The 18,976-nt window shown below is 36.9% G+C and overlaps 1 protein-coding gene and 1 long non-coding RNA gene across 3 annotated transcripts in view; one reads left to right on the top strand and one right to left on the bottom strand.

Moving 5' to 3' along the window:
• Positions 1-87: 87 nt before the first annotated feature.
• On the top strand, positions 88-11,224 carry LOC310882182. Its single transcript, XR_014572832.1, has 2 exons — positions 88-368; positions 10,094-11,224. It is a non-coding gene; the product is annotated as an uncharacterized lncRNA (long non-coding RNA).
• Positions 3,902-18,976, bottom strand: part of PDPK1 (3-phosphoinositide dependent protein kinase 1) — a 67,238-nt gene continuing 52,163 nt past the window's right edge. For both annotated transcript variants that reach the window (XM_083800568.1, XM_083800567.1), the window contains 2 exons: positions 17,977-18,102; positions 3,902-10,198 (listed from right to left, as the gene is read on the bottom strand). In XM_083800568.1, coding sequence (XP_083656694.1) covers positions 10,169-10,198; positions 17,977-18,102 — 156 coding nt within the window. In that variant the 3' untranslated portion in view covers positions 3,902-10,168. The remainder of the gene's footprint in view (positions 10,199-17,976; positions 18,103-18,976) is intronic.

The following is an 18,976-nucleotide window of genomic DNA, read 5'->3' on the forward strand; positions in this document are numbered from 1 at the left end:
GAAACCTATGGGGGGAGCGGGGACGGGGCGGAGCTGCCCGCCGGCTGGAGCTGGCGCCGTGGCGTGGCTGCGTCTGGCCGGTGGGCGGGGCCGCCACCAGGGCGGCAGGGCCCGGCGGGGGTTTGCGGCGCCGCGCTCGCGCTGCTGCCGGCAGCCGTGCCCCGGGGACGGCCCCTCGGCTGCTGCGGCTCCTGGGCCCGTCGGGCGCTGGGAAGCGCAGACGCTGACCGTGACCGCTAGCGCAGCCTTGAGTCGCGTTTGTCCCGAATCTACTTTACCCGACTTTTAAGGGGCAGCACGCTTTGTGCTGCGTGGTTTGGCTTCCTTGATTGTTTGTTTCTAAGAACTCATTTTTGGTAGCTTGTCAGGTAAGAATCGCGTTCTGTCTTTGTCTGGCTTTTTTGTTAAATTTTGATAAAGCCTAAGAAATTTCTGTCTTGAAACCTCCTCTTAGCCATGCCTCGCAGCGGTCTGCGTTTGGTAACATTTGTTGAGCTACGCGCATCCCATGCCGTACTTTAGGATCAAAATGGTTTCTCTTCTCGGGAACGCTAGAATTAAATAGTTCAGTGAATAAGTTCTTAGATTTGTATTGGTCCTACTCAAAATCTGTGCTGAGGTTAGGAACCTCGTTGCCCATCATCCCAGCTGGTGAATAGGCAGCTGCAAGAGCATTTTGTCTTAGACATATTAAAACTTCTGTTGGAAGAAGCCTGTTTCTTTGTAGCCCTGGGTGACTGGGATTCAGCGGCAGCTGGCATCTGAAGCTGGCAGAATTAATATAAACTTACTGGACACAGTTATTTATGCTTTGTTCTGCTTGGCTTTTAAAATTCTCACTTGAAATTTTGTTTGTTGTTGTTGTTTTTGACATTTTGTAGCATTTCAGACATGCACACCATGTAGAGATTTACCTTGTCGTTGAGAAAATGAAAGGCTATAGCAGAGAGTTAGGCAATAATCTACTATTCATATTCATAATGTAGGGGACAAGATGTCATCAGTTTAAACTGCAGTGAGAAAAATGGGGATCAGGTGTTAAGAAAATGCTACTGACAAAGTTACTATGGAACTAGACTGCCTAATGGAAAGATGAGTGTGGAGTCTTCATCAGTTGGAGTTTTAAACGTAGGTTAAAATACGTGCTTAAAGTATATTTACTCCTGTGTTTAGCCAAGAGGATAAGCCAAGTAGTCTGTTACAGCCCTTCCAGGCTTTTTTTTGTTTTGTTTTTCCTAAAAAGCTCATGCTCTCATTTATTTCATGTTTGACTCTACAGAAGGAATAGAGAAAGTGTGTGTTTCTGGTTTCCACCTTTCTAGGTTGGTCTTAAAAAAACCCCACACTGAGCTGTCAAAGTAGGGGGTTTTGCCTGATATAGTAAGATCTTTGTTTTAAATCTCAAGTGTTAGCTAGGCAATGTTTTTAAGAGATGTTATTGCCAGCAGAGACAAAAAGTAAGGAAGAACTGCTTCCAAAGCTTCTGTTGACATATTAACAACAGCTATACATCACTCAAACCCCCAATTCCAGGATGAGTGTGAATTTGAGCATGGAATCCCATATCTATCAGGTGTAGAGAAAGAGTTTAAACTGATTTTTCAGCCGTTGGATTCTCCTCCACTGGCCGCATACACCTTTCAAGGCTCACCTTAGGCTTGCGTTCCTCTTATGCACATGGGCAGTTTCAGCGTCTCCCTACTGCAGTGAGAAATATGAATAGCAACATATCAGAAATGTTTAAAAAATGCAAAATAATGATTGCATCTTCATATAAGCAAACCAGATCCTTGGATCACTTGCCCCATTCTCATCATGCTCATTTGGCTTCTTGCCATTAATGAATTATTTAACAGTAATCCTGTTATCTTGAAGTGAACGGTTCTTGTTCATATTTGTGCTTTAGCCAATTACACAGCATAAGAAGACAAAATAGTATACCTGCCTTTCTATAGGCCCTACCTCTTGCCCAGCTTTCTCTCTTTTCTTAATGTATAGATGCCTATACCAGCAACTGCCTTAATTACTTTATTCCTTTTAACTAGTAACTGCTGGAGAAGAGATGGAGAACAGCTAGCAGCTGTGTATACATTCTGATTGTCACAAATGATTTGGAGAAACAGGAGAGTCTCAAAGATCTTAATGAAAAGTCCAGTTGCAGGCTGCTTCGCTAAGCAGTTATTGGATGCTATCTCAGTTGCATGCTACTTGGTGAAAATACATTTGGAATGTCTTGGTGGTTTCTTTGCACAAGTTTGGAATAGATGCTTTCAGCAAGGCTATGCAAGCATAATAGTGGCTACACCAAATCAGACTAAAGATCACTCTAGTTAAGGAATCTTTCACCATTAGCAAATACCCACGGTAAAACCAGGACAAACATGTACTCTTCCCTTTACCTTTCCAAGTATCCTGTCACTTGCAGTATGGATGCTTCTAAGCCAAAGATTTAAAATGCAGCTTTGGTAGCATGGTCCTTGATGTAGCTGGCAGATTTCCTGTATTGTAGTAGGTTCACTTTCCAGAGCTTTCCCGTTGCCTGAATTTGCGTTCTTCAAAACTCAGCACTGAAGATTGTCATTACTGATCTGAATGGAGATGGTGGAAGAAATCGCATTTCTTTGCAGACCTTGAGGATTCCAGTGACATTACCAAAAGCAGTGATTTTTAGAGACTGTTAACACAACACTCACAGGATTTCTCTCTTAAAATTGTACAGGCTGCAGCCTCAGATAATGCCACATAAATATGGACTATGTGTTTATTACTGCCAGGCAAGACTTAAGCACACTAAAAGATGAATTTGCATGGCCATTTTCATCTTCCTGAAATGAAACTTCCCACTGAAAGGAAAGCTAGCCAAATAAACTCCAATTATTATAAAGGATCCAAACTGGATGTTAATGACTTACTTGGACATGTAAGGCATAGGTGAAGTATAAGTGAAAGATCTACTTTACGTCCCCCTTATTAACTGGCATCTGGTACACACTTATCCCTTTTGCGCTCTCATTTTCGCTAATTTGTGAAGACACTTGAAACTACAGATATGCACAGTAGGAATTTCGATTGAAAGTAGCGTTGTTAATTGTAAAGTGCAAATACTTTTATAACAAAGCCTGCTAAAAATATATAATGATCATATTAAGTAGTTAATTCCTACCAGAGTTTGTACTTAGGATTTATTTTAGTAAAAATCAAATACAATTAAAATGCAGGAAATCACTTTAGTAAAATGACACCATTTCACTAAAGTTTCTCAACATAAGAGGAAAGATTAGAACATGCTTCACATTTAAAACCAATTAAAACTATTAAGATGAAATTTGCCTCATTCTTATTTATACAGCCTCTGTAAGACTTTAGAGCTGACAAAGTGAATTCTTATATTTCTTACTTTATACTGTATGTTGGCCTTATTACGAAGCATCAATTTGATTAATTTTCCATACAGAAGTATTTATATTAAAAATTGGATTCTACAAGAAATCTGTGATGCTAGGTAGGCTGATTTGTGAGCTGTGTGAAAGCAAATGTTTGCAAACTGATCAGTTAGAAGTTGACACTTTTTTACACTTTTTTTTGTGGTGGTAGTTATATATCCACAGCAGAGGGGACAATTTCCTACTACAATGATCAGTGACAGTCAGAGTAAACCCTAAGGAAAATACCTTGATTTCCCAGTGGATAAATATACAAATAAACATGGCTTTTTTTGTGGTAAAGTCTTTGAGGCAGCAGAAAAAGATGCATCTCCTTTACAAAGGAAAAAGTATTACTGCTTTGAATCACAGTGAAACTGTATTTTATATCTGAAGTACTAAACCAGGCACATCAGTGATGTTATGGTGTTACGGTCAACATTAATGGATTTAGAAAAGGAAGATTTAAGACATCAGACTTTAAAAGGGAAAAAACAATTTTATTTCATGCAGTTTACAATATGCTAGTGTTATGAAAAGGAGGTTAAAAAAATACCCACACACATTTTAATTGTGTCTTTGTTTTAAAAATGATGGCTAACTGTAAGAAACTTCAGATGTTTTGGGAAGCCCTAGCAGATTTTTTTATCCAGGGAAACTCCTTGGATTCATTTTTTTGTCCATGTCTGTGCTAAGAGTTTTGGCTAATGCAAAAGCATTAAAACCAAATCAAAAAGTCAAACTCTGCTGCAGTAAGAACACTTCAGAGATAATGAATTGGCACAAAATAAAGTGTTATTGCTAATCCACTATCCAGGAAATAACATGTTGGAAGTATGGCCACTTGGATAGCAACACAGCTGATGCACAAGTAATTGTGAGACCAGTAATTTCAAACAAACAAAAACAAAACAACCTGATGAATTAGGTAGGTGGGCCAAGACAGTCTATAGGAAATAGAGTTACAGATTTGTCATAGCCAGGCTCAGATGAGGCTCAGTACAAAAGCGAGTAGAAATAGTTGCCATTTGATACTTGTTCAGCTTGGTGATCTTGGTCCGAAGTAGACAGCTTGGCAACATTTCTTTTACAACATCTTGGCACTTGCTTCATCCTAGCAAGCATACATCAGCCAATTTAAGTTTCGGTAAAACTGTGCATACACTTTCGGAAAAATCTTCAAAAGGAGCAAGAATCAGGTACATAGATGTATCAGCTCTTACATTTCATATAACCAGGCCTGGAAGTCTCAACTTCCCAGTGGGTCAAAACTTAGGCTCAGCTTTCTACAGCAAGGAGAATACTCTTACAGAACTTTCTCCTGCCACAGCCACCCCAAAGGGATCAAAATAACTTCAAGTAATTTTCTCTGATTATAATAGTTATTAACACACAACATCTGGGAGAACCCAGAAGGCTATATATATATGCAGCGGTATTTTATAAACTGAAATTTCCAGAAGTTTATGCCTTGGTAGACTTTGCAAAAGTAAAGGACTGCCAAGTTGCAATGAAACATTCAGCAAGAATTTCCTGTCATAGAATTTTCCTCAAAGCCTCTCTATTGCCAGTTCTATTCACAAAAGTTGTTAAATTTCAACATAGGCAATAATGAAGTGGTGGGCAAATGTGCCGTCTTCTCTGCTGTACTCCTTACCAAGTTGCATATTGAAATTTCAAGCAAGATAGGAACACACTTATATCTGCAATTGGTTATATCTGCAGTTTCTAAAAATGATTGTAGCATCTGTTAGAAGAAAAAAAACTATCTGCTTTTTAGAAGTTTGTTTTTTTTTTCCTGGAACCTCAAATTAGCCCTGGAAAGTATTTTAGCCCTTAACATTTCTGCACTGAAAAGAGCTCATTCACTTAGGCAAACTGAGCAATAAAAGAAGATCTATTTAGCCCTTTAAAGCTTCAGTTTAGTAAGAAGCCTTTAAAGACAGCTACCGCTTGTTGTGAACCAAAAGAAAGAGAAGTTGTAATACACTGAGTTCAGACAGGTGTCCACATTTTTTAATGGAATATTTTTGCTATTTTAAGAATCAGTAATCCTACATGCAAACCCAGGTAATTTCCTGAGATCGTACTTAAAGCTAGAAATAACTACAGTATAAACTATAATGAAGCAAACAGACAGCATCCTCAGACTATATATTTCAAAATGTCTGCGTTAGGAGACACTTCGCTGTCCTGAGCTAGCAGGTACTGTTAAAGGCAAAGCAAAATCCCATGTCTTTTTCAAGGGCCCCAACTTTCATGGCTGATTGAAGAAGTTAATTTGAAAAACTTGAAAGAGATTTTTGATGTGGAAAGAGAGAATAAAATAGGAGAATGACACTTTCTGATTTTATCACATTTTAAGTGAACAAAATGCCACACTTCATCTTCAGACTATTTTTTTCACTTTACTTTGATCTCCATGAAAAGCCCAGTATTTCGCTGTTCTCTCATTACTTTTCAAGGAATGTACTCCAGTATACCTGAATGATTGGACAGTACGCATTATAATCCATTTTCTATATAATTGCATTCATTCACACATTTCTGCATTTTTGCATTGTAAGTTCATTTTTATAATACCAATAAAAAGGTAATTTGTTATTAATATGTGCGTTAATTTGTTGGTGACACTGCTCAAAAAGAGATCAACAACTTCCAACAACCTCAACAGATGTTCAGAGAATGCAGTGTTATGTTCTGAGAATTCTGAACTCTGAAAATACCATCATCCCACTCAACACACTGGTTCCCTACACAGGCCTACAATTGCATATTCTTCTGTTTAATCTGCTAGAAATTTACATTTTTCTCCTGAAAAAAACTCTCAGAGAAGGAGGAGATTGATTCAATTCTGGTATCTTCAGGAAATAATACCATTCCTAATCAATCATGACTGTTCATAAACATTGCTAGAAATGGAGCTACACTGCTACTGTCTGAAGAAAATATGAAGACAAAAAATAATTAGATGGAATCAAGCTCAATTTTTTTCAGGAATATCTTTTACTAAAGCTAACGTGAAAGATGAAAGGAACTGGTATCATTACAAGACACCTAGCTAAATTTGAAAAAAAAAACATTTTTTCAAATGTTCTGAGTATATGATTCTGAGGACTGAAAGTTCAGTAGACAATCAATATAAGCTTCTAAATACAATCAAGCCTGTGACACACAATTAAGTTACTAACAGATAAACTGCAATTACCCAGACTCCTTAATAACTCCATAATAAGTAGGAGAAAATTCCAGGTAACCTTGTATCTTTCATTAAAAAAGCTATTTCTCATTTATTGTGGGAGCTGAGTCAGACTATACTTTTGAACAGTTATGAACCAGGTGACATTCACATCTTAGCAGCTTCAGAATGGCGTCTTCATTGCATATAAACTCTTTATTTGTCACCTTCTGAAATCCAAAAGCATTTCACCTAGAAATCAGTTGTCTCCCATACAAAAAAAAATAACTTTTGTCTAAATTAAGTCCAAACAATCTGTTTCCTAACTTTAAGAAAGAAATGGCTACAGTAAGTTTGAACTTTTCAGTTCTTACACAAGTTTTGCAAGAAGTCTGTCATTTAAGAAATGACAGACATTTAAGAAGTCCTCTAATGATCTACTAAAGTAACCTCGTTTTCCATGGTCAACATGCCAGACTATTTCACTGAATATTCATGTAGTGAAGGTGTAGAAAGCTAAACCTTCCGTAGTTTTTTCATGAGAGCTTACCTTGATTGACTGTTTATTTTGGTACCTCTCCCTTCCTGCATTATTTTCTTCTGCTATAATCTTTTTATGCTCAGGATCCTAAATTCACAGAAGCATAGAAATGATTCTATAAATTCTAGCCTGGGGTACTGTTTTGATTTAAAGATAAGCTGTAGAAATCCAGAGTTCACCTCATGCTTTTGCAGTTTAACTTTTCAATTACAGACCCCTCAGTGTACATATCACTTTTACATCATCATAGGCAGGTCGTTTGAGGTAAATAGTTCCCAAATGACAGCAAAGACACAGACAAAGGACTCCAGTTTAAACTACATCGGTACATTACCTCATCCTGCAAGATGTTAACATACGAAGCAATGTTTCCAAAACTTGATGTAGATTGGACTCTAATACAACAACCTTGTTACTACAGCTAACTTTATTTGACATTACAAGAGTCAAATAAAAAGAAACCAAACTTTTTGAGGGAATGATTCTTAATGCCTCGAAAAAGGCATATAATTGCACTTCCAACTATCTCAAAGCCTCAGATGTTCACAAAAATTAAAGCAACAATGACAATAGCAAGAACGGAAAAGTAGGTAGTTAAGTGGTCTCAAACAATAGCATATATAAAATAATTTACAAGGTACCTATTAAAGTTCTTTTTTTGTTTTGTTTAAAATCTGTGTGAGGTATTGGAAACAAAGTGCAGAATGATTAACAACCCATTTCCCCCAAATTTGCTACAACATGGATACAATGTAAACTAGATAGCAGGTAATCTCACCATAAAAGCATGTTTTTAAACTGAAAAAAACTCCAGTGAAAAAAACATACTTGGGAAAAAAACCACCCTTTTACATACTCTAAATTTGTTCTGGTTTTGCTCAGTTTGTTACTTATGCTTTGCTGCTGCCATTCTTGAAAATTTCAGTTCATGAAACAAAATACTCATTTTGGGAGGAGTTAAATAAGAGAAACAGAAATACAGATTCAGAAGGATCATTACACAGATATTTTGAGCTTTAGAATCCAGTTAGGCCAATGCTGCGTTACTCTGTAAAGCACATCAAGAAAACAAGAAACCTAGTTGGCTGCAATTCCATGAGCTAGAGAGCTCAGGGAATATGGTAGAGTCATGCTGTTTAAAAACACAGTGACTACTGCAGCAGAGGAAATGTTTTAATATGTACTTAACACAGACAATAGCTATGCTTATTTTCAGATACATAAGATAATCTCTTACTATGTAGGGGAAACTTGGGTGTTAAATTTAAGCAGATAAAACATGGGTGCCTAAAAAAGTATAAAAGTATAAACATTGCTCCCTACACAATTACATTTTTAGTAAATTCAATTCAGTTTTAACATTTTAAAAAAAGACAAACATTTTATGTGTTGTTGTGGAGGGGCCAGCAGCTTCCAGTGCAGACCACATCCAAGTGGCAAAATGCATTACAAACCCTTTCAAGCATTAGTTGCATGGACAAAACATTTAGCCCACTGTTTAACCAGCTTAGTAGAAATGGTTTTTACAAATTGTTCCTGCCAAACTTTTATCAATGTATAATCTTTTTTTTTATTATTTTTTATTATTATTATTTTTTGGAAAAAAAATAAATAAAGGTAGACCCTGGGTGTTCGACAATTGGGCTTTTGTGTAAAGGATTACCTAGAGTATATGCATAAATTCTGACGTTACTGAGAATGAAAACAAATGTCTGCAGAATTCAAAACAATCTTACAGCTTTTTGAAACTCCCTTCCACTGCTTTCAGCTATGTAAGTCAATGAAGCTGAGTTTTATACCGTCAATATCATTAAGTGTTTTAAAGATGTGCGAAAAGATTTTGCTCAAAACATAGTGTATTAAAAAGCTCCAGTCTTGTGTATTAGCCTTCATCAAGGACAAACTAATAAAGCTGCACCAGATGTATTCAAACGGTGTTCTTTAACTGCATAGTTGAAACAGTATAGAAAGATTGATTACAGGTATCTTGAATGTACGAAGTAATTAAGTATTTCGATTGCATGAGCTTGTCTTCACGCTTTAGGTTGATTTTAATCCCAGCCACAGAGATAGGGATCTAGGACTAACCAACCATATTTCTGTAAAACTTCCAGCTCTTGAAAAATCTCTACTGTAATCCATAGAGGTCAACACGTACAGGAATTTTTTAAAAGTACAAACACACATTTGAATACAAATATCTCAAAAGAAAGAAAGTTCAGTTGTTCATTTTAAGTGAATTTTGATTCCCCTTCCAAACATCTGGCTAAGACTGGAGCATAACTTTTGCAGGAGGAGACTGATTTGACAGAAAGAACATCAAGAATTACTCAGATGAAGGCCATTTTCTCAGAGTTTAGTCTTCCCTTTGTGTATTAACATATGCCATAAACCCACAGTCAATATATACAACCTTCCTTTAAAGAAACCTTTTGTCTGTTGTGTAACTTTTTACATGCTAGTTTCAGTTGATCTCCTAGGCTGTTCTTATGAAACAGAATGTCACAGAGCCATAAGGAATGTGCAGTAGAAGACAGTCAACTAGGGCTGTCACTGATTCCAAAACAATGTAGGCCCAAATATTTGCATTTGTGGGCTGTAACGTGTGTATGTAGCACCAATTGCATTGTCCTTTAAATGTTTACAATGATTAGTAGGAAAATCTCTGCAAACTGATCAATGTTGGGTCATCCAGCACCAAGCATTAAGTGCTACATGTCTCAGAGGAAAATATAAGTGCATGGTCATTTCTTTTCAAATGGCCAGTGTCAGCCAGCCCATAAGACAGTACAACCATGCACTACAACCAAAACTTAAAACACACTCCCACACCATCTATTCCCATTAAGTAATCTTGCAACGCTTTCAGCCAGTTGACACCAGCTTATAGGCAAAAATGGTTGAAACCCAGATCAACAGAAAATTGTCTAAATCAGATTTTTTCTTTTGCAGCCAAGCCTCTTCAATGTGACAATTCACTGCATCTTGGAATAAAAGAGAAAAAATCTTCACTGTTCAATACTCTCTTCACATCCTGGAACCTCGTTCTTGCAAAATCTGAAAGAGACCAACAATTTTATAAATGAAAATTCTCTCAATGTCATTCTTAAAGAATGGAGGACAAAGAATGGAGGCATAATGACTATTTCAAAAAAACTGATAATTTTTAAAGAAGCTGTTTCAAGGACATTCTTGAAGCTTGTGCTTTAAGACTGAAAAAGAAAGATTAATACATACAATCTTTTACTATCAAACATCATGAAAACTAATGTACATCACTGCTAGTAGCTGAGTCTGATTAATATAACCAAAACTTAAGGGCTGGAAGACATAAGAAGTAAGCCATTTTATTTCATCCTTGTTCTAAAGATACTTAGGTCCCATATAGTAAATGAACCAGATACATTTTAAAACTTGGGATTTAATCTTAATTTTTTCCTATTGCAGTAAATGTCCTTAACTCTCTCAAGTTTCAGCTGCAATTGTATCCCTTGAAAACGTGAATTAGCAACCTAAAATGTGCACAAATGTCATACTGAGTGAGATGATGCATTCAGCTTTCAAAGACCAAGAGTATGAGTTGACAAGAACTAAACTGACATTTGAAATAGATGTCCAGACTTGATCTTTAGCATGAACTAAATTCAGCCAACAAGATTTCTTCATAGTAAAAAGTTTTAGTAAATAGTTTTGTACAGTGGAGTTTGGATATACAAGCTGATCAGTTGGACTCACCACCTATAGGACAGTAAATCCTACTTTGACAACAGTTTTAAAATAATTTTACATTAATATTATTTGTTCATGGGAGACCTCACAAGTTTGTTAAGCATCCCTCCCAGTCCACAGGAAAATTGCTTCTGCAGAGACAAGACATAGCACATTGTACTTTTCATGCACTACCCTGTCCATCATTATCCTTTGAATCACCCAAGCCAGGCAGCTGAGAGGCGTTGCAGCCTTTTGACTTCATGAGAAGGAATGTATTTCTCGAAAATTGTCTAAGGAATTTGCTTCTCCCACTGTTACCAAGGAACTGAGATTCCCATTACAGTGAATAAAATGATTTGGTTTTCCCCTAAAGGCAGTTGACTTGTTTAATATACGTTTTAAAAGGTGTATATTAAATATAGGGAATGACGTCTAATGAAACCAAAATATCTGCCCCTGAAGAACCTAGGAAACCTTGTATATAGCATCCTTTAACACGAAGACTATGTATTCTATTTTCATTTTGATTTTTTATTTTCCCCTTTTCAACTTTCTTCAGCACCTCCAGTGAAGAAAGGATCCATGTCTTAGGATTGACTGTCCAGGCCACCGTGTTTCTCGCATTGCTACTCTAACCTGAATACTGCAATCAGCAGTAATGACATCAGCTCTGAAGCTGCTTTAGTGTACCCATAGGGAAGCCTGCAAGCAAACAGTAGAACCAGTGATGACCATGGCCAAAAAAAGACTAAGCAAAGCTTCAAATGTACTTAGCACAAGTACTTTGTCGGCAAGTAAAATTATCTCTAACAGTAATTCATTTTCTTTTACTTCCTGGTTGTTTTCCAAGTACTGAGAAGAGCTCTTCAAAACCTGGCAGAAAGCAAAGGCACAGTCCCTGGGAAATGGCATAGCTGTCTTCAATGCAAAATTTCTTTCTATGATGATTTCAATTTAATCTCATATTATGACAAACACCTCATGCTAGTAGCACTCAGTAGCACATTCTACCCCCAGAGGATTCACAGAATTTGACAGCACACACGATCTTTGTGCCTGTTGCGTAAAAATTGTCAACCAAAAATTAACAGAGCATGCCAGTTTCATGTTTGGTTTTAAATGAAAAAGTCTAGGTGTTTGGTTTCTTTTTAATATTGTTAAAATGTTGATAATTTACCGTATCAGCCTCTTATCGGTCATTAAGCCTAGTATGTCATTCACAGTGGCTATAGTCAAGTAGGGTCTCACCTGCTTTGCACAATGCCATGGAATATTTTAAGGACTGGAGTTCATAAAGACTCCATCACCATTCGTATGCTCTCAAGGACAGTTCAGAGTTAACTTAAAAAAAATCCACTTTATCACTTGCTCCCTGAAATGCCTGCAGTACCTGGATCTCACTTTGTGGTTACAAAGTTCTGTTTCATTTCAAAGTCAGACTTACTATTATTTACAAGTTAGGAAATGAAGTGACACTGCAGGTACTTTGATAAATTTCCAAAATACAGGATCTCTCTGATGGGCTATAATGTGTTTTAAGGTATATTTTAAATGCAAACACTGCATATTTCATGAGGAGGAATCTACTATGTGTACTAAGCAAAAAACTTTTCATATTAAGATGTCAGAAAGATACAGGTGCATTCTGCACGGAAAAGACAGGCCTTGAAAATTGCTCAGTAGCTAGTACTAATACACTCAAAAGGGATTAGACAAACTTACAGAATGTAGTGCCAATGATACCTATTTGATGTAATGATCTGGATGCAGGCTTGAAGCCAAAATTTCTAACCTGCTCCTTACCAGACGCTGGGGAAATACATCACGAGTTATTCTGATAAATGCTTCACGCTTAATCTCTTTCCTCAAGTATTTGGAGTCGGTCACCGCTGAGAATAAGGTATTGGGGCAGAAGTCCACATAGTGGATAACAGTCTGACCCATCAAAAGTAGCAAGTAAATGCCAAGAGGGGCAAAAACATGGCTGAAACAAGCACCTGTGGAGTTAGAAAATATTACTGGATCAATTAATTTTGTGAATGTTTCCCATCTGAAATGCAACATTTGAGTTTATTCTTTCCTAAAAGATAAAAAAAATGCTTTTAAGATCAACAGAGTTAGAATTACTTTCTGTAACTTCAAGAGCACATACAAATAAGACAAGCTAAGCCAGATCTAGATTTTGAACTTGGCACACTGCTGAGCCAGTAAATCCAACGTAAAATAGAAAATTCCATCAGCTCAGGCAATATTATAACACATTTTACTTGGTACTTTTTCTGCAACCCCTAACTTTACTAAAGAGGAAATGATTTCTCATCAGTAAGCTCTCAAGGGAAGTGTTCCATCCACCTCTGTTTAGAAATTGGGTGAAAGAGGATCTTCTATAGTTATGAACAGTGACTTTGTCCAAAGAGGAAAAGAGAATATTGAATTTCAATTATCAGGAACTCTATCAAAATTGGAATTACTAATTACTGAAAGAATGACCGATTCTATTCTGCAATCCGAAACTCCTTTTTTCACGAAAATAAAACTTTAATGAGACTTCCTGAACATTTTAGTCACTTCCTGGGCAAAAATGCTGAGAGAAGATGTCTCAACACTAGCAGAGGTAACTAAAATTTGAAAACAGTTAGGGCAGGTCTTTTCTTAAACTGCCAGTGGCTAGGATTGTGGAATATATCTTGAGCAGAACCAGGCACTGAAGAAGTTCATGCGAAAACACACTATTAGCTGAACAGAGACCTTAATGGATAACGCTCCTCTGAACTTATACTTTAGCTCTGTTGTCTTCAGAATTTTCCTGCTTACCATGTTTCTGTTGTTTTTCATCCAGATGCAGCAGATCCAAAGTTGACTTAAAAACTCTCAGCAATGTTGAATAAACTCTCTGATCCTAAGGGCCCAAGTGTGATAGTTCCTTCCGCTCAGAATAAATCTGCTGCAGACAGAATAACATCTTAAGAGACTTTCTGTCTCTCAGGCAGCTGAGAAAGCTTGCATTCAATTCCATCATAGGATCAATTTACTTTTTTCAGTAAAGCTTCAGATTTGATCCATTCCTTGCAACCATTCCAGAAGGCTTAGCAAAAGACCTTATTCTACCTCAGCAGTAGTTTCTGTTAGCATCAGGAAAGACAATAATCATAGGATAATAGAATGGTTTGTGTTGGAAGGGACCTTAAAGATTACCTAGTTTCAACCAGCTGTAATGTATCTTCTTCTTCAGCTGTGTGGGAGCAACACTTCAGAGAGAAGTATAAGGCTGCTTTACAGCTAAAATATTCAGCTGTGTAGATGAGAAGCTGGAGCTCAATCTCATGCAATTGCAAGCATCTTTGATATATACGGATTCCTGATGTGACCTGTAAAGTACCTTGATCTTCAATAAGATGTCAAACTGCAGTAGAAAGGACCTGACCCTTCTGTGGAGAGAGTTGTTTCCTGTGATAAAGACAACTGTAGCACTAAGATTACATCATGTGCCTCTATTTGCCAGGTCTTGATGAAAAAATTATTAATTTCAAAATTATCAGATCTGTTGACTACACTGCACTTCAGTTAAGTTCGTTAATTTATTGCCACATCAGACATTTGCTGAAAATTTATACTCCAAGTTTGTATGAGACACCCCTACACATAAAAAGTAATTGACAGAAAAGGTGGTGCAAGGAAATTATAAATCAAAACCAATTTTGATCCTATAGTATTTCCCCCTAGAACCTATATGAAGCACTTTTCTTCTCAGCATAACTTTAAAGTTATGGATCATAGTACAGCTGATAACAGCAACATTGATTACTCTGTCAAAGAAGCAACATACAGAACATGTATTCTGTTTTTGCTAACCATGCCACAACTATAACCACAAACAAATACACCACCAGGACTAGCCAAAGGACAGCACTAGTGGGGGCAGGAATTGGATGGGGCAGAAAAGCATCTGGGTAAAATCCTAGGGCAGCTAGTGCTCACCATGACATTTACACTTAATCTGAGTCATTCATATCGTAATCCGTTTCTTCATCTTCACTCTGAGTGGCATGCAGCATGCAGCAAGTATAGAGAAAGGAAAGGAAAAGAAAAGATTGCAGGTGAGTCAGTGCTGCAACAAAGTACAGTCCACTTACACTTGAAGCATCTGGGAGTGACATTTATTTACTTTTATCCAGGATCCCCGCTCTTTGTAAGAAAGTACGGCAGCAGACAATTTCAAGCAGGAACACTATAGATTTCATGAAAATTTCCTTTCCCAAACATCCCACAGTCAGCAGATAGAAGCCAATAGTGCCATGCAATGTAAGAGGAACCTTAGGTATAGAGAAAACTTAAATAAACCAGAGTTGGTATCTCTATTCCACTTACTGTTCCCCACATATGGGGAAGGATAGCACCTGAAAACCTAACTTTGGATGCAGATTTTATGAACAGGCTTTGGTCATTACTTCCAAGAGTGACAGGTAAATGAAGTGGTATGAAAGAAGAATGCTTGTGGGAACACAGGCTATCTTTTAGTATTGCCATGGCTTCCTGTAAAAGTCACTGAAACAATTTAAGTCAATGCTCCAAATGGGGTTAAATTCCCTCTCTCAGGCATATTACAAGGCTACACAAAAGTCAGCTACTAACAAAAGAACTAAGAAAGGCAGGTGCTTAAATATACTCAAAGACTGGTACTTCACTATCTTTTTGGTTTTATTTTTTGGTGAATTTTGACCTGCTTATTTTTTTCCTTGAAAATGCCAGTGACAGGAAAGTGCTAAAATTGCTTTGTGGAAAATATACACTACAAGACTGATCACCCCTAATATTTCATAGCACAGCACATTTTCTGCCATTTGTCTCTACATTCTTTCTATGCTTTACATCAGCAAAATAACGTGTTATGCTTTGTATTGCCATGTCTGAGTTTCACCAATACATAGTTCAGTTAAATGGTGTACAGGTTTGAGAGTCGGTAAAGACTGCATGGACCAGTAACAATGAGAGATTCTGATTATGCTGGAATCCCACATTTCAAAGTTTTAATTGCTACTGTTTCCCTCTTCTAACCTATCTAAGCAAACCGTTTTCCAAACAAGAAAGCATAAAAAAAATGTCTCTAAGAAGGTGAAGTTTGATTAGATGGGGTATCAGAGAATGCTTTTTCCTATTTTGAAAGTCCAGTACTATTAATTTAAAATTGAAGTGCGCATCAATAAAAATTACATACTGGTGCTTTTTTTCTTTCTGTAACCTAATCTGCTGCAAAAGTAATAGTTAGGAAGACTTTCTCATTGTTTCTAGAAGACAGTCCCAGGAGGTGAATGTGTCTTTCTGTATATATCACTGTATACCATAATTTCAATCATACGAACTTCATGAAGACCAACTCAGACACTAATGAACAGGTTGCAGATGGGAACTACTGGATCAACAGTTCCTAAAGAACAGTCCAAATTTCTCACACAGCTGTCAGAAACCTCTCAAACAAAAAGGAATTCCTCCCCCCATGCCCCAATGCAACACATAGCTATAAAATATATAGCAGAAACACACTGTATCAAAAACGATTTTTCAAGCATTGCCATTTATTGCTAGCAAAAGCTCAACTCTTCCAGGAAACAAGGAGTGAGTGCTTATATCGCCAACCAAAAACTATCAGTAAGTCACATTCATTGCCCTGGTCAAATTATGCTCTGCACTCTTCTCCAAAATGATGACCAAGAAGCCTTTGAATGGAGAGGTCTAGGATTTAGCTTCTCTCAGAGCTACTAATTGTACAGGAGTTGAACTGTGCCCTGAATTAGTTTTTCTTTTCATGGTTTAATAGTTTGATTTGATCCATAATTTCTATTAAATTAAGGATGCAATGTAACTCTGGCAACTTCTGAAGTTCCCTGAAGATGTACTATTATTCCTTATGAATGTGTGTAGCAGGTTCAAGAATTCCACTCTTTTTTTTTTTCAGGCATGTATCCCAGCCATAAACTATTGCCACATCCCTCTTTGTCAACTTTTCGATTTTCCTTAACCATTCTGGTGAAAGCAGACCATGATTAGGGTTCTGGAAAGAATGAGACATGGCTTACACAGGTTCACTGTTTACCCTTGATTACATTAATCCCTTACAACTCCTTGGAAATCTCATCTCAACAGCAACAAATTAGCAGAAATCAATCATTTCACTAAGCATCCAAACAAAAACCTGGAGTACTTTTAAAGTGTAATTTTAAAAAATGTCTCCATAGATGTAGCAGCAAAATGAAGTTACACAGCAGAGGAAGTAGTGAAGTTTTATCTATTTGGGGCCTCAATGCCAAGACCCACATCACATTTTAGCATTATTTCAAGATCTATTACTTTAAAGGTGATTCTTGAGAAAGCAATCATTGATGTTCTATCAACTGTTTCCCATTTAAACATACTAAATAAAAAGCTTTTAAGCCAACTACAAAAAGTACCCAGTTTACCTGTAGTAGTTTCCTCACACAAAGCAGTAGAATATGCTTACATACATAACTAGTCTGCCTTATTACTGTTCAGTTGTTTTTACATCTTTGATTTGTACAGACTCTGAAAGACAACTGATGAAAATGCTAAGATACTGTACCCATTACAGTCTTTTTATAAAACAGGTTACAGAAAGGAAGGAGAACTAGGTGGAAACCTGAAAATAACAGGCTAAAAAAATCTTCATTTTACAACATATTGCACACTGTTTTTCAAAGACAGCATTCTAAAATCCCCATTCGTGACAGTAAGATGTCTTCAGCTCAACTCAAGCAAGGAAAACATTTTTCAAATGAATCATGTAAAGAATAAGGAGTCATTAAAATGTGTGAGAAACAAAATGTAGATTCTCAACTGTAAACAGCAAATATCTGTGAATACTCAAAAAACAGGATAGGTATCAGGAACAATACAGAATATTCCGTTTAAAGAAGCCATCCTGTATAACAAATTCATGACGACTTTACCATTTACACTCTCTTATACAATGAACAGGGAACCATTATCAGTTTTGAAGGAGGGAGAAAAGGCAATTAAATAAAAGTCCAGAAGAGAGATAGGCCTAGCATGACTTAGCAAAGTCTACCTGTTTTGACAATATTTCTTTACTCCGATGTCTAGTAACTTACCTTTGCTTTTTCACTGGGTTCACTGGTTGTGCCATAGGGAGTGTTATGCAATTCCTTTGAGACAACACACAGAAATTCAGCCTGATCTTCATTGCCATAGTTATAGGAAGAACCAATACTGACCAGCTGAAAGAAGAAAAAAAGTCAGTTGCATTTCCATATAAAACAAATCCCGTAAATTCTCATAAGAAATAACACTCCTCACTCTTCAGACTGATGGCTGTGCCTGACGCATGACTCTCTACTTCAATGCAAATACATTTTGATGTTGACAAATACACTGACAATCTGATGATAAGATAAACATAGCTTTTCTTTTTAAACATTTACAGAGTTAATGGTTTACAGTTATGATTATACTGTCAAAGAAAAGGGTACAAAGGCAGGCCAGTGGAGATGCAGCCTGTTCCCTGTTCCTGCTATTTAATGGAAACCTTCCCATCCTCCAAAGTTAATTTTAAAAACATTTGAACGTGGTATCTTAATGTGGTATGACTTAGTATGTAAATGGCTGCATGCAGGAAGCACTGTAGCCTGGAGGGATACCTACCACTATATTTACAGAATAAAAATACCTCTGCCAAAACATATTTTGAGTAGACAAAGTCAAAATTTGTCCTTCGTCGGAAAACAGCAAGACACAGCATGTTGGGACACTAAAATTAACGTCTGAAATCCATGTGTACTGCTATGAGGTATTTAATTTAGGAAGCACTACAAGCGGAAGCCATGTATAATGAAATGTGACCTATTTACAAGCTCCTGCAAGTCTTGATACTGAATGATAAATGACAATTTACTGATAAGGAGGGATATAATCAACATCAGTATTACCTCATATGCAGCATGTCTATCAAATGGCATAAGTTTCATATATCCTGTCTTACCTTACACACGGTACAGTTACCTAATGCTAGCTTTACATAGCCTGCCTTTCCCAGACAGAATCAATTCAGATGTAGCTGGTTCATTTTTTAAAGGTTTATGTCAAAAGCATGGC

Source organism: Anser anser (genome assembly GCF_964211835.1).
Source record: "Anser anser genome assembly, chromosome: 15".
Classification (NCBI taxonomy): Eukaryota; Metazoa; Chordata; class Aves; order Anseriformes; family Anatidae; genus Anser; species Anser anser.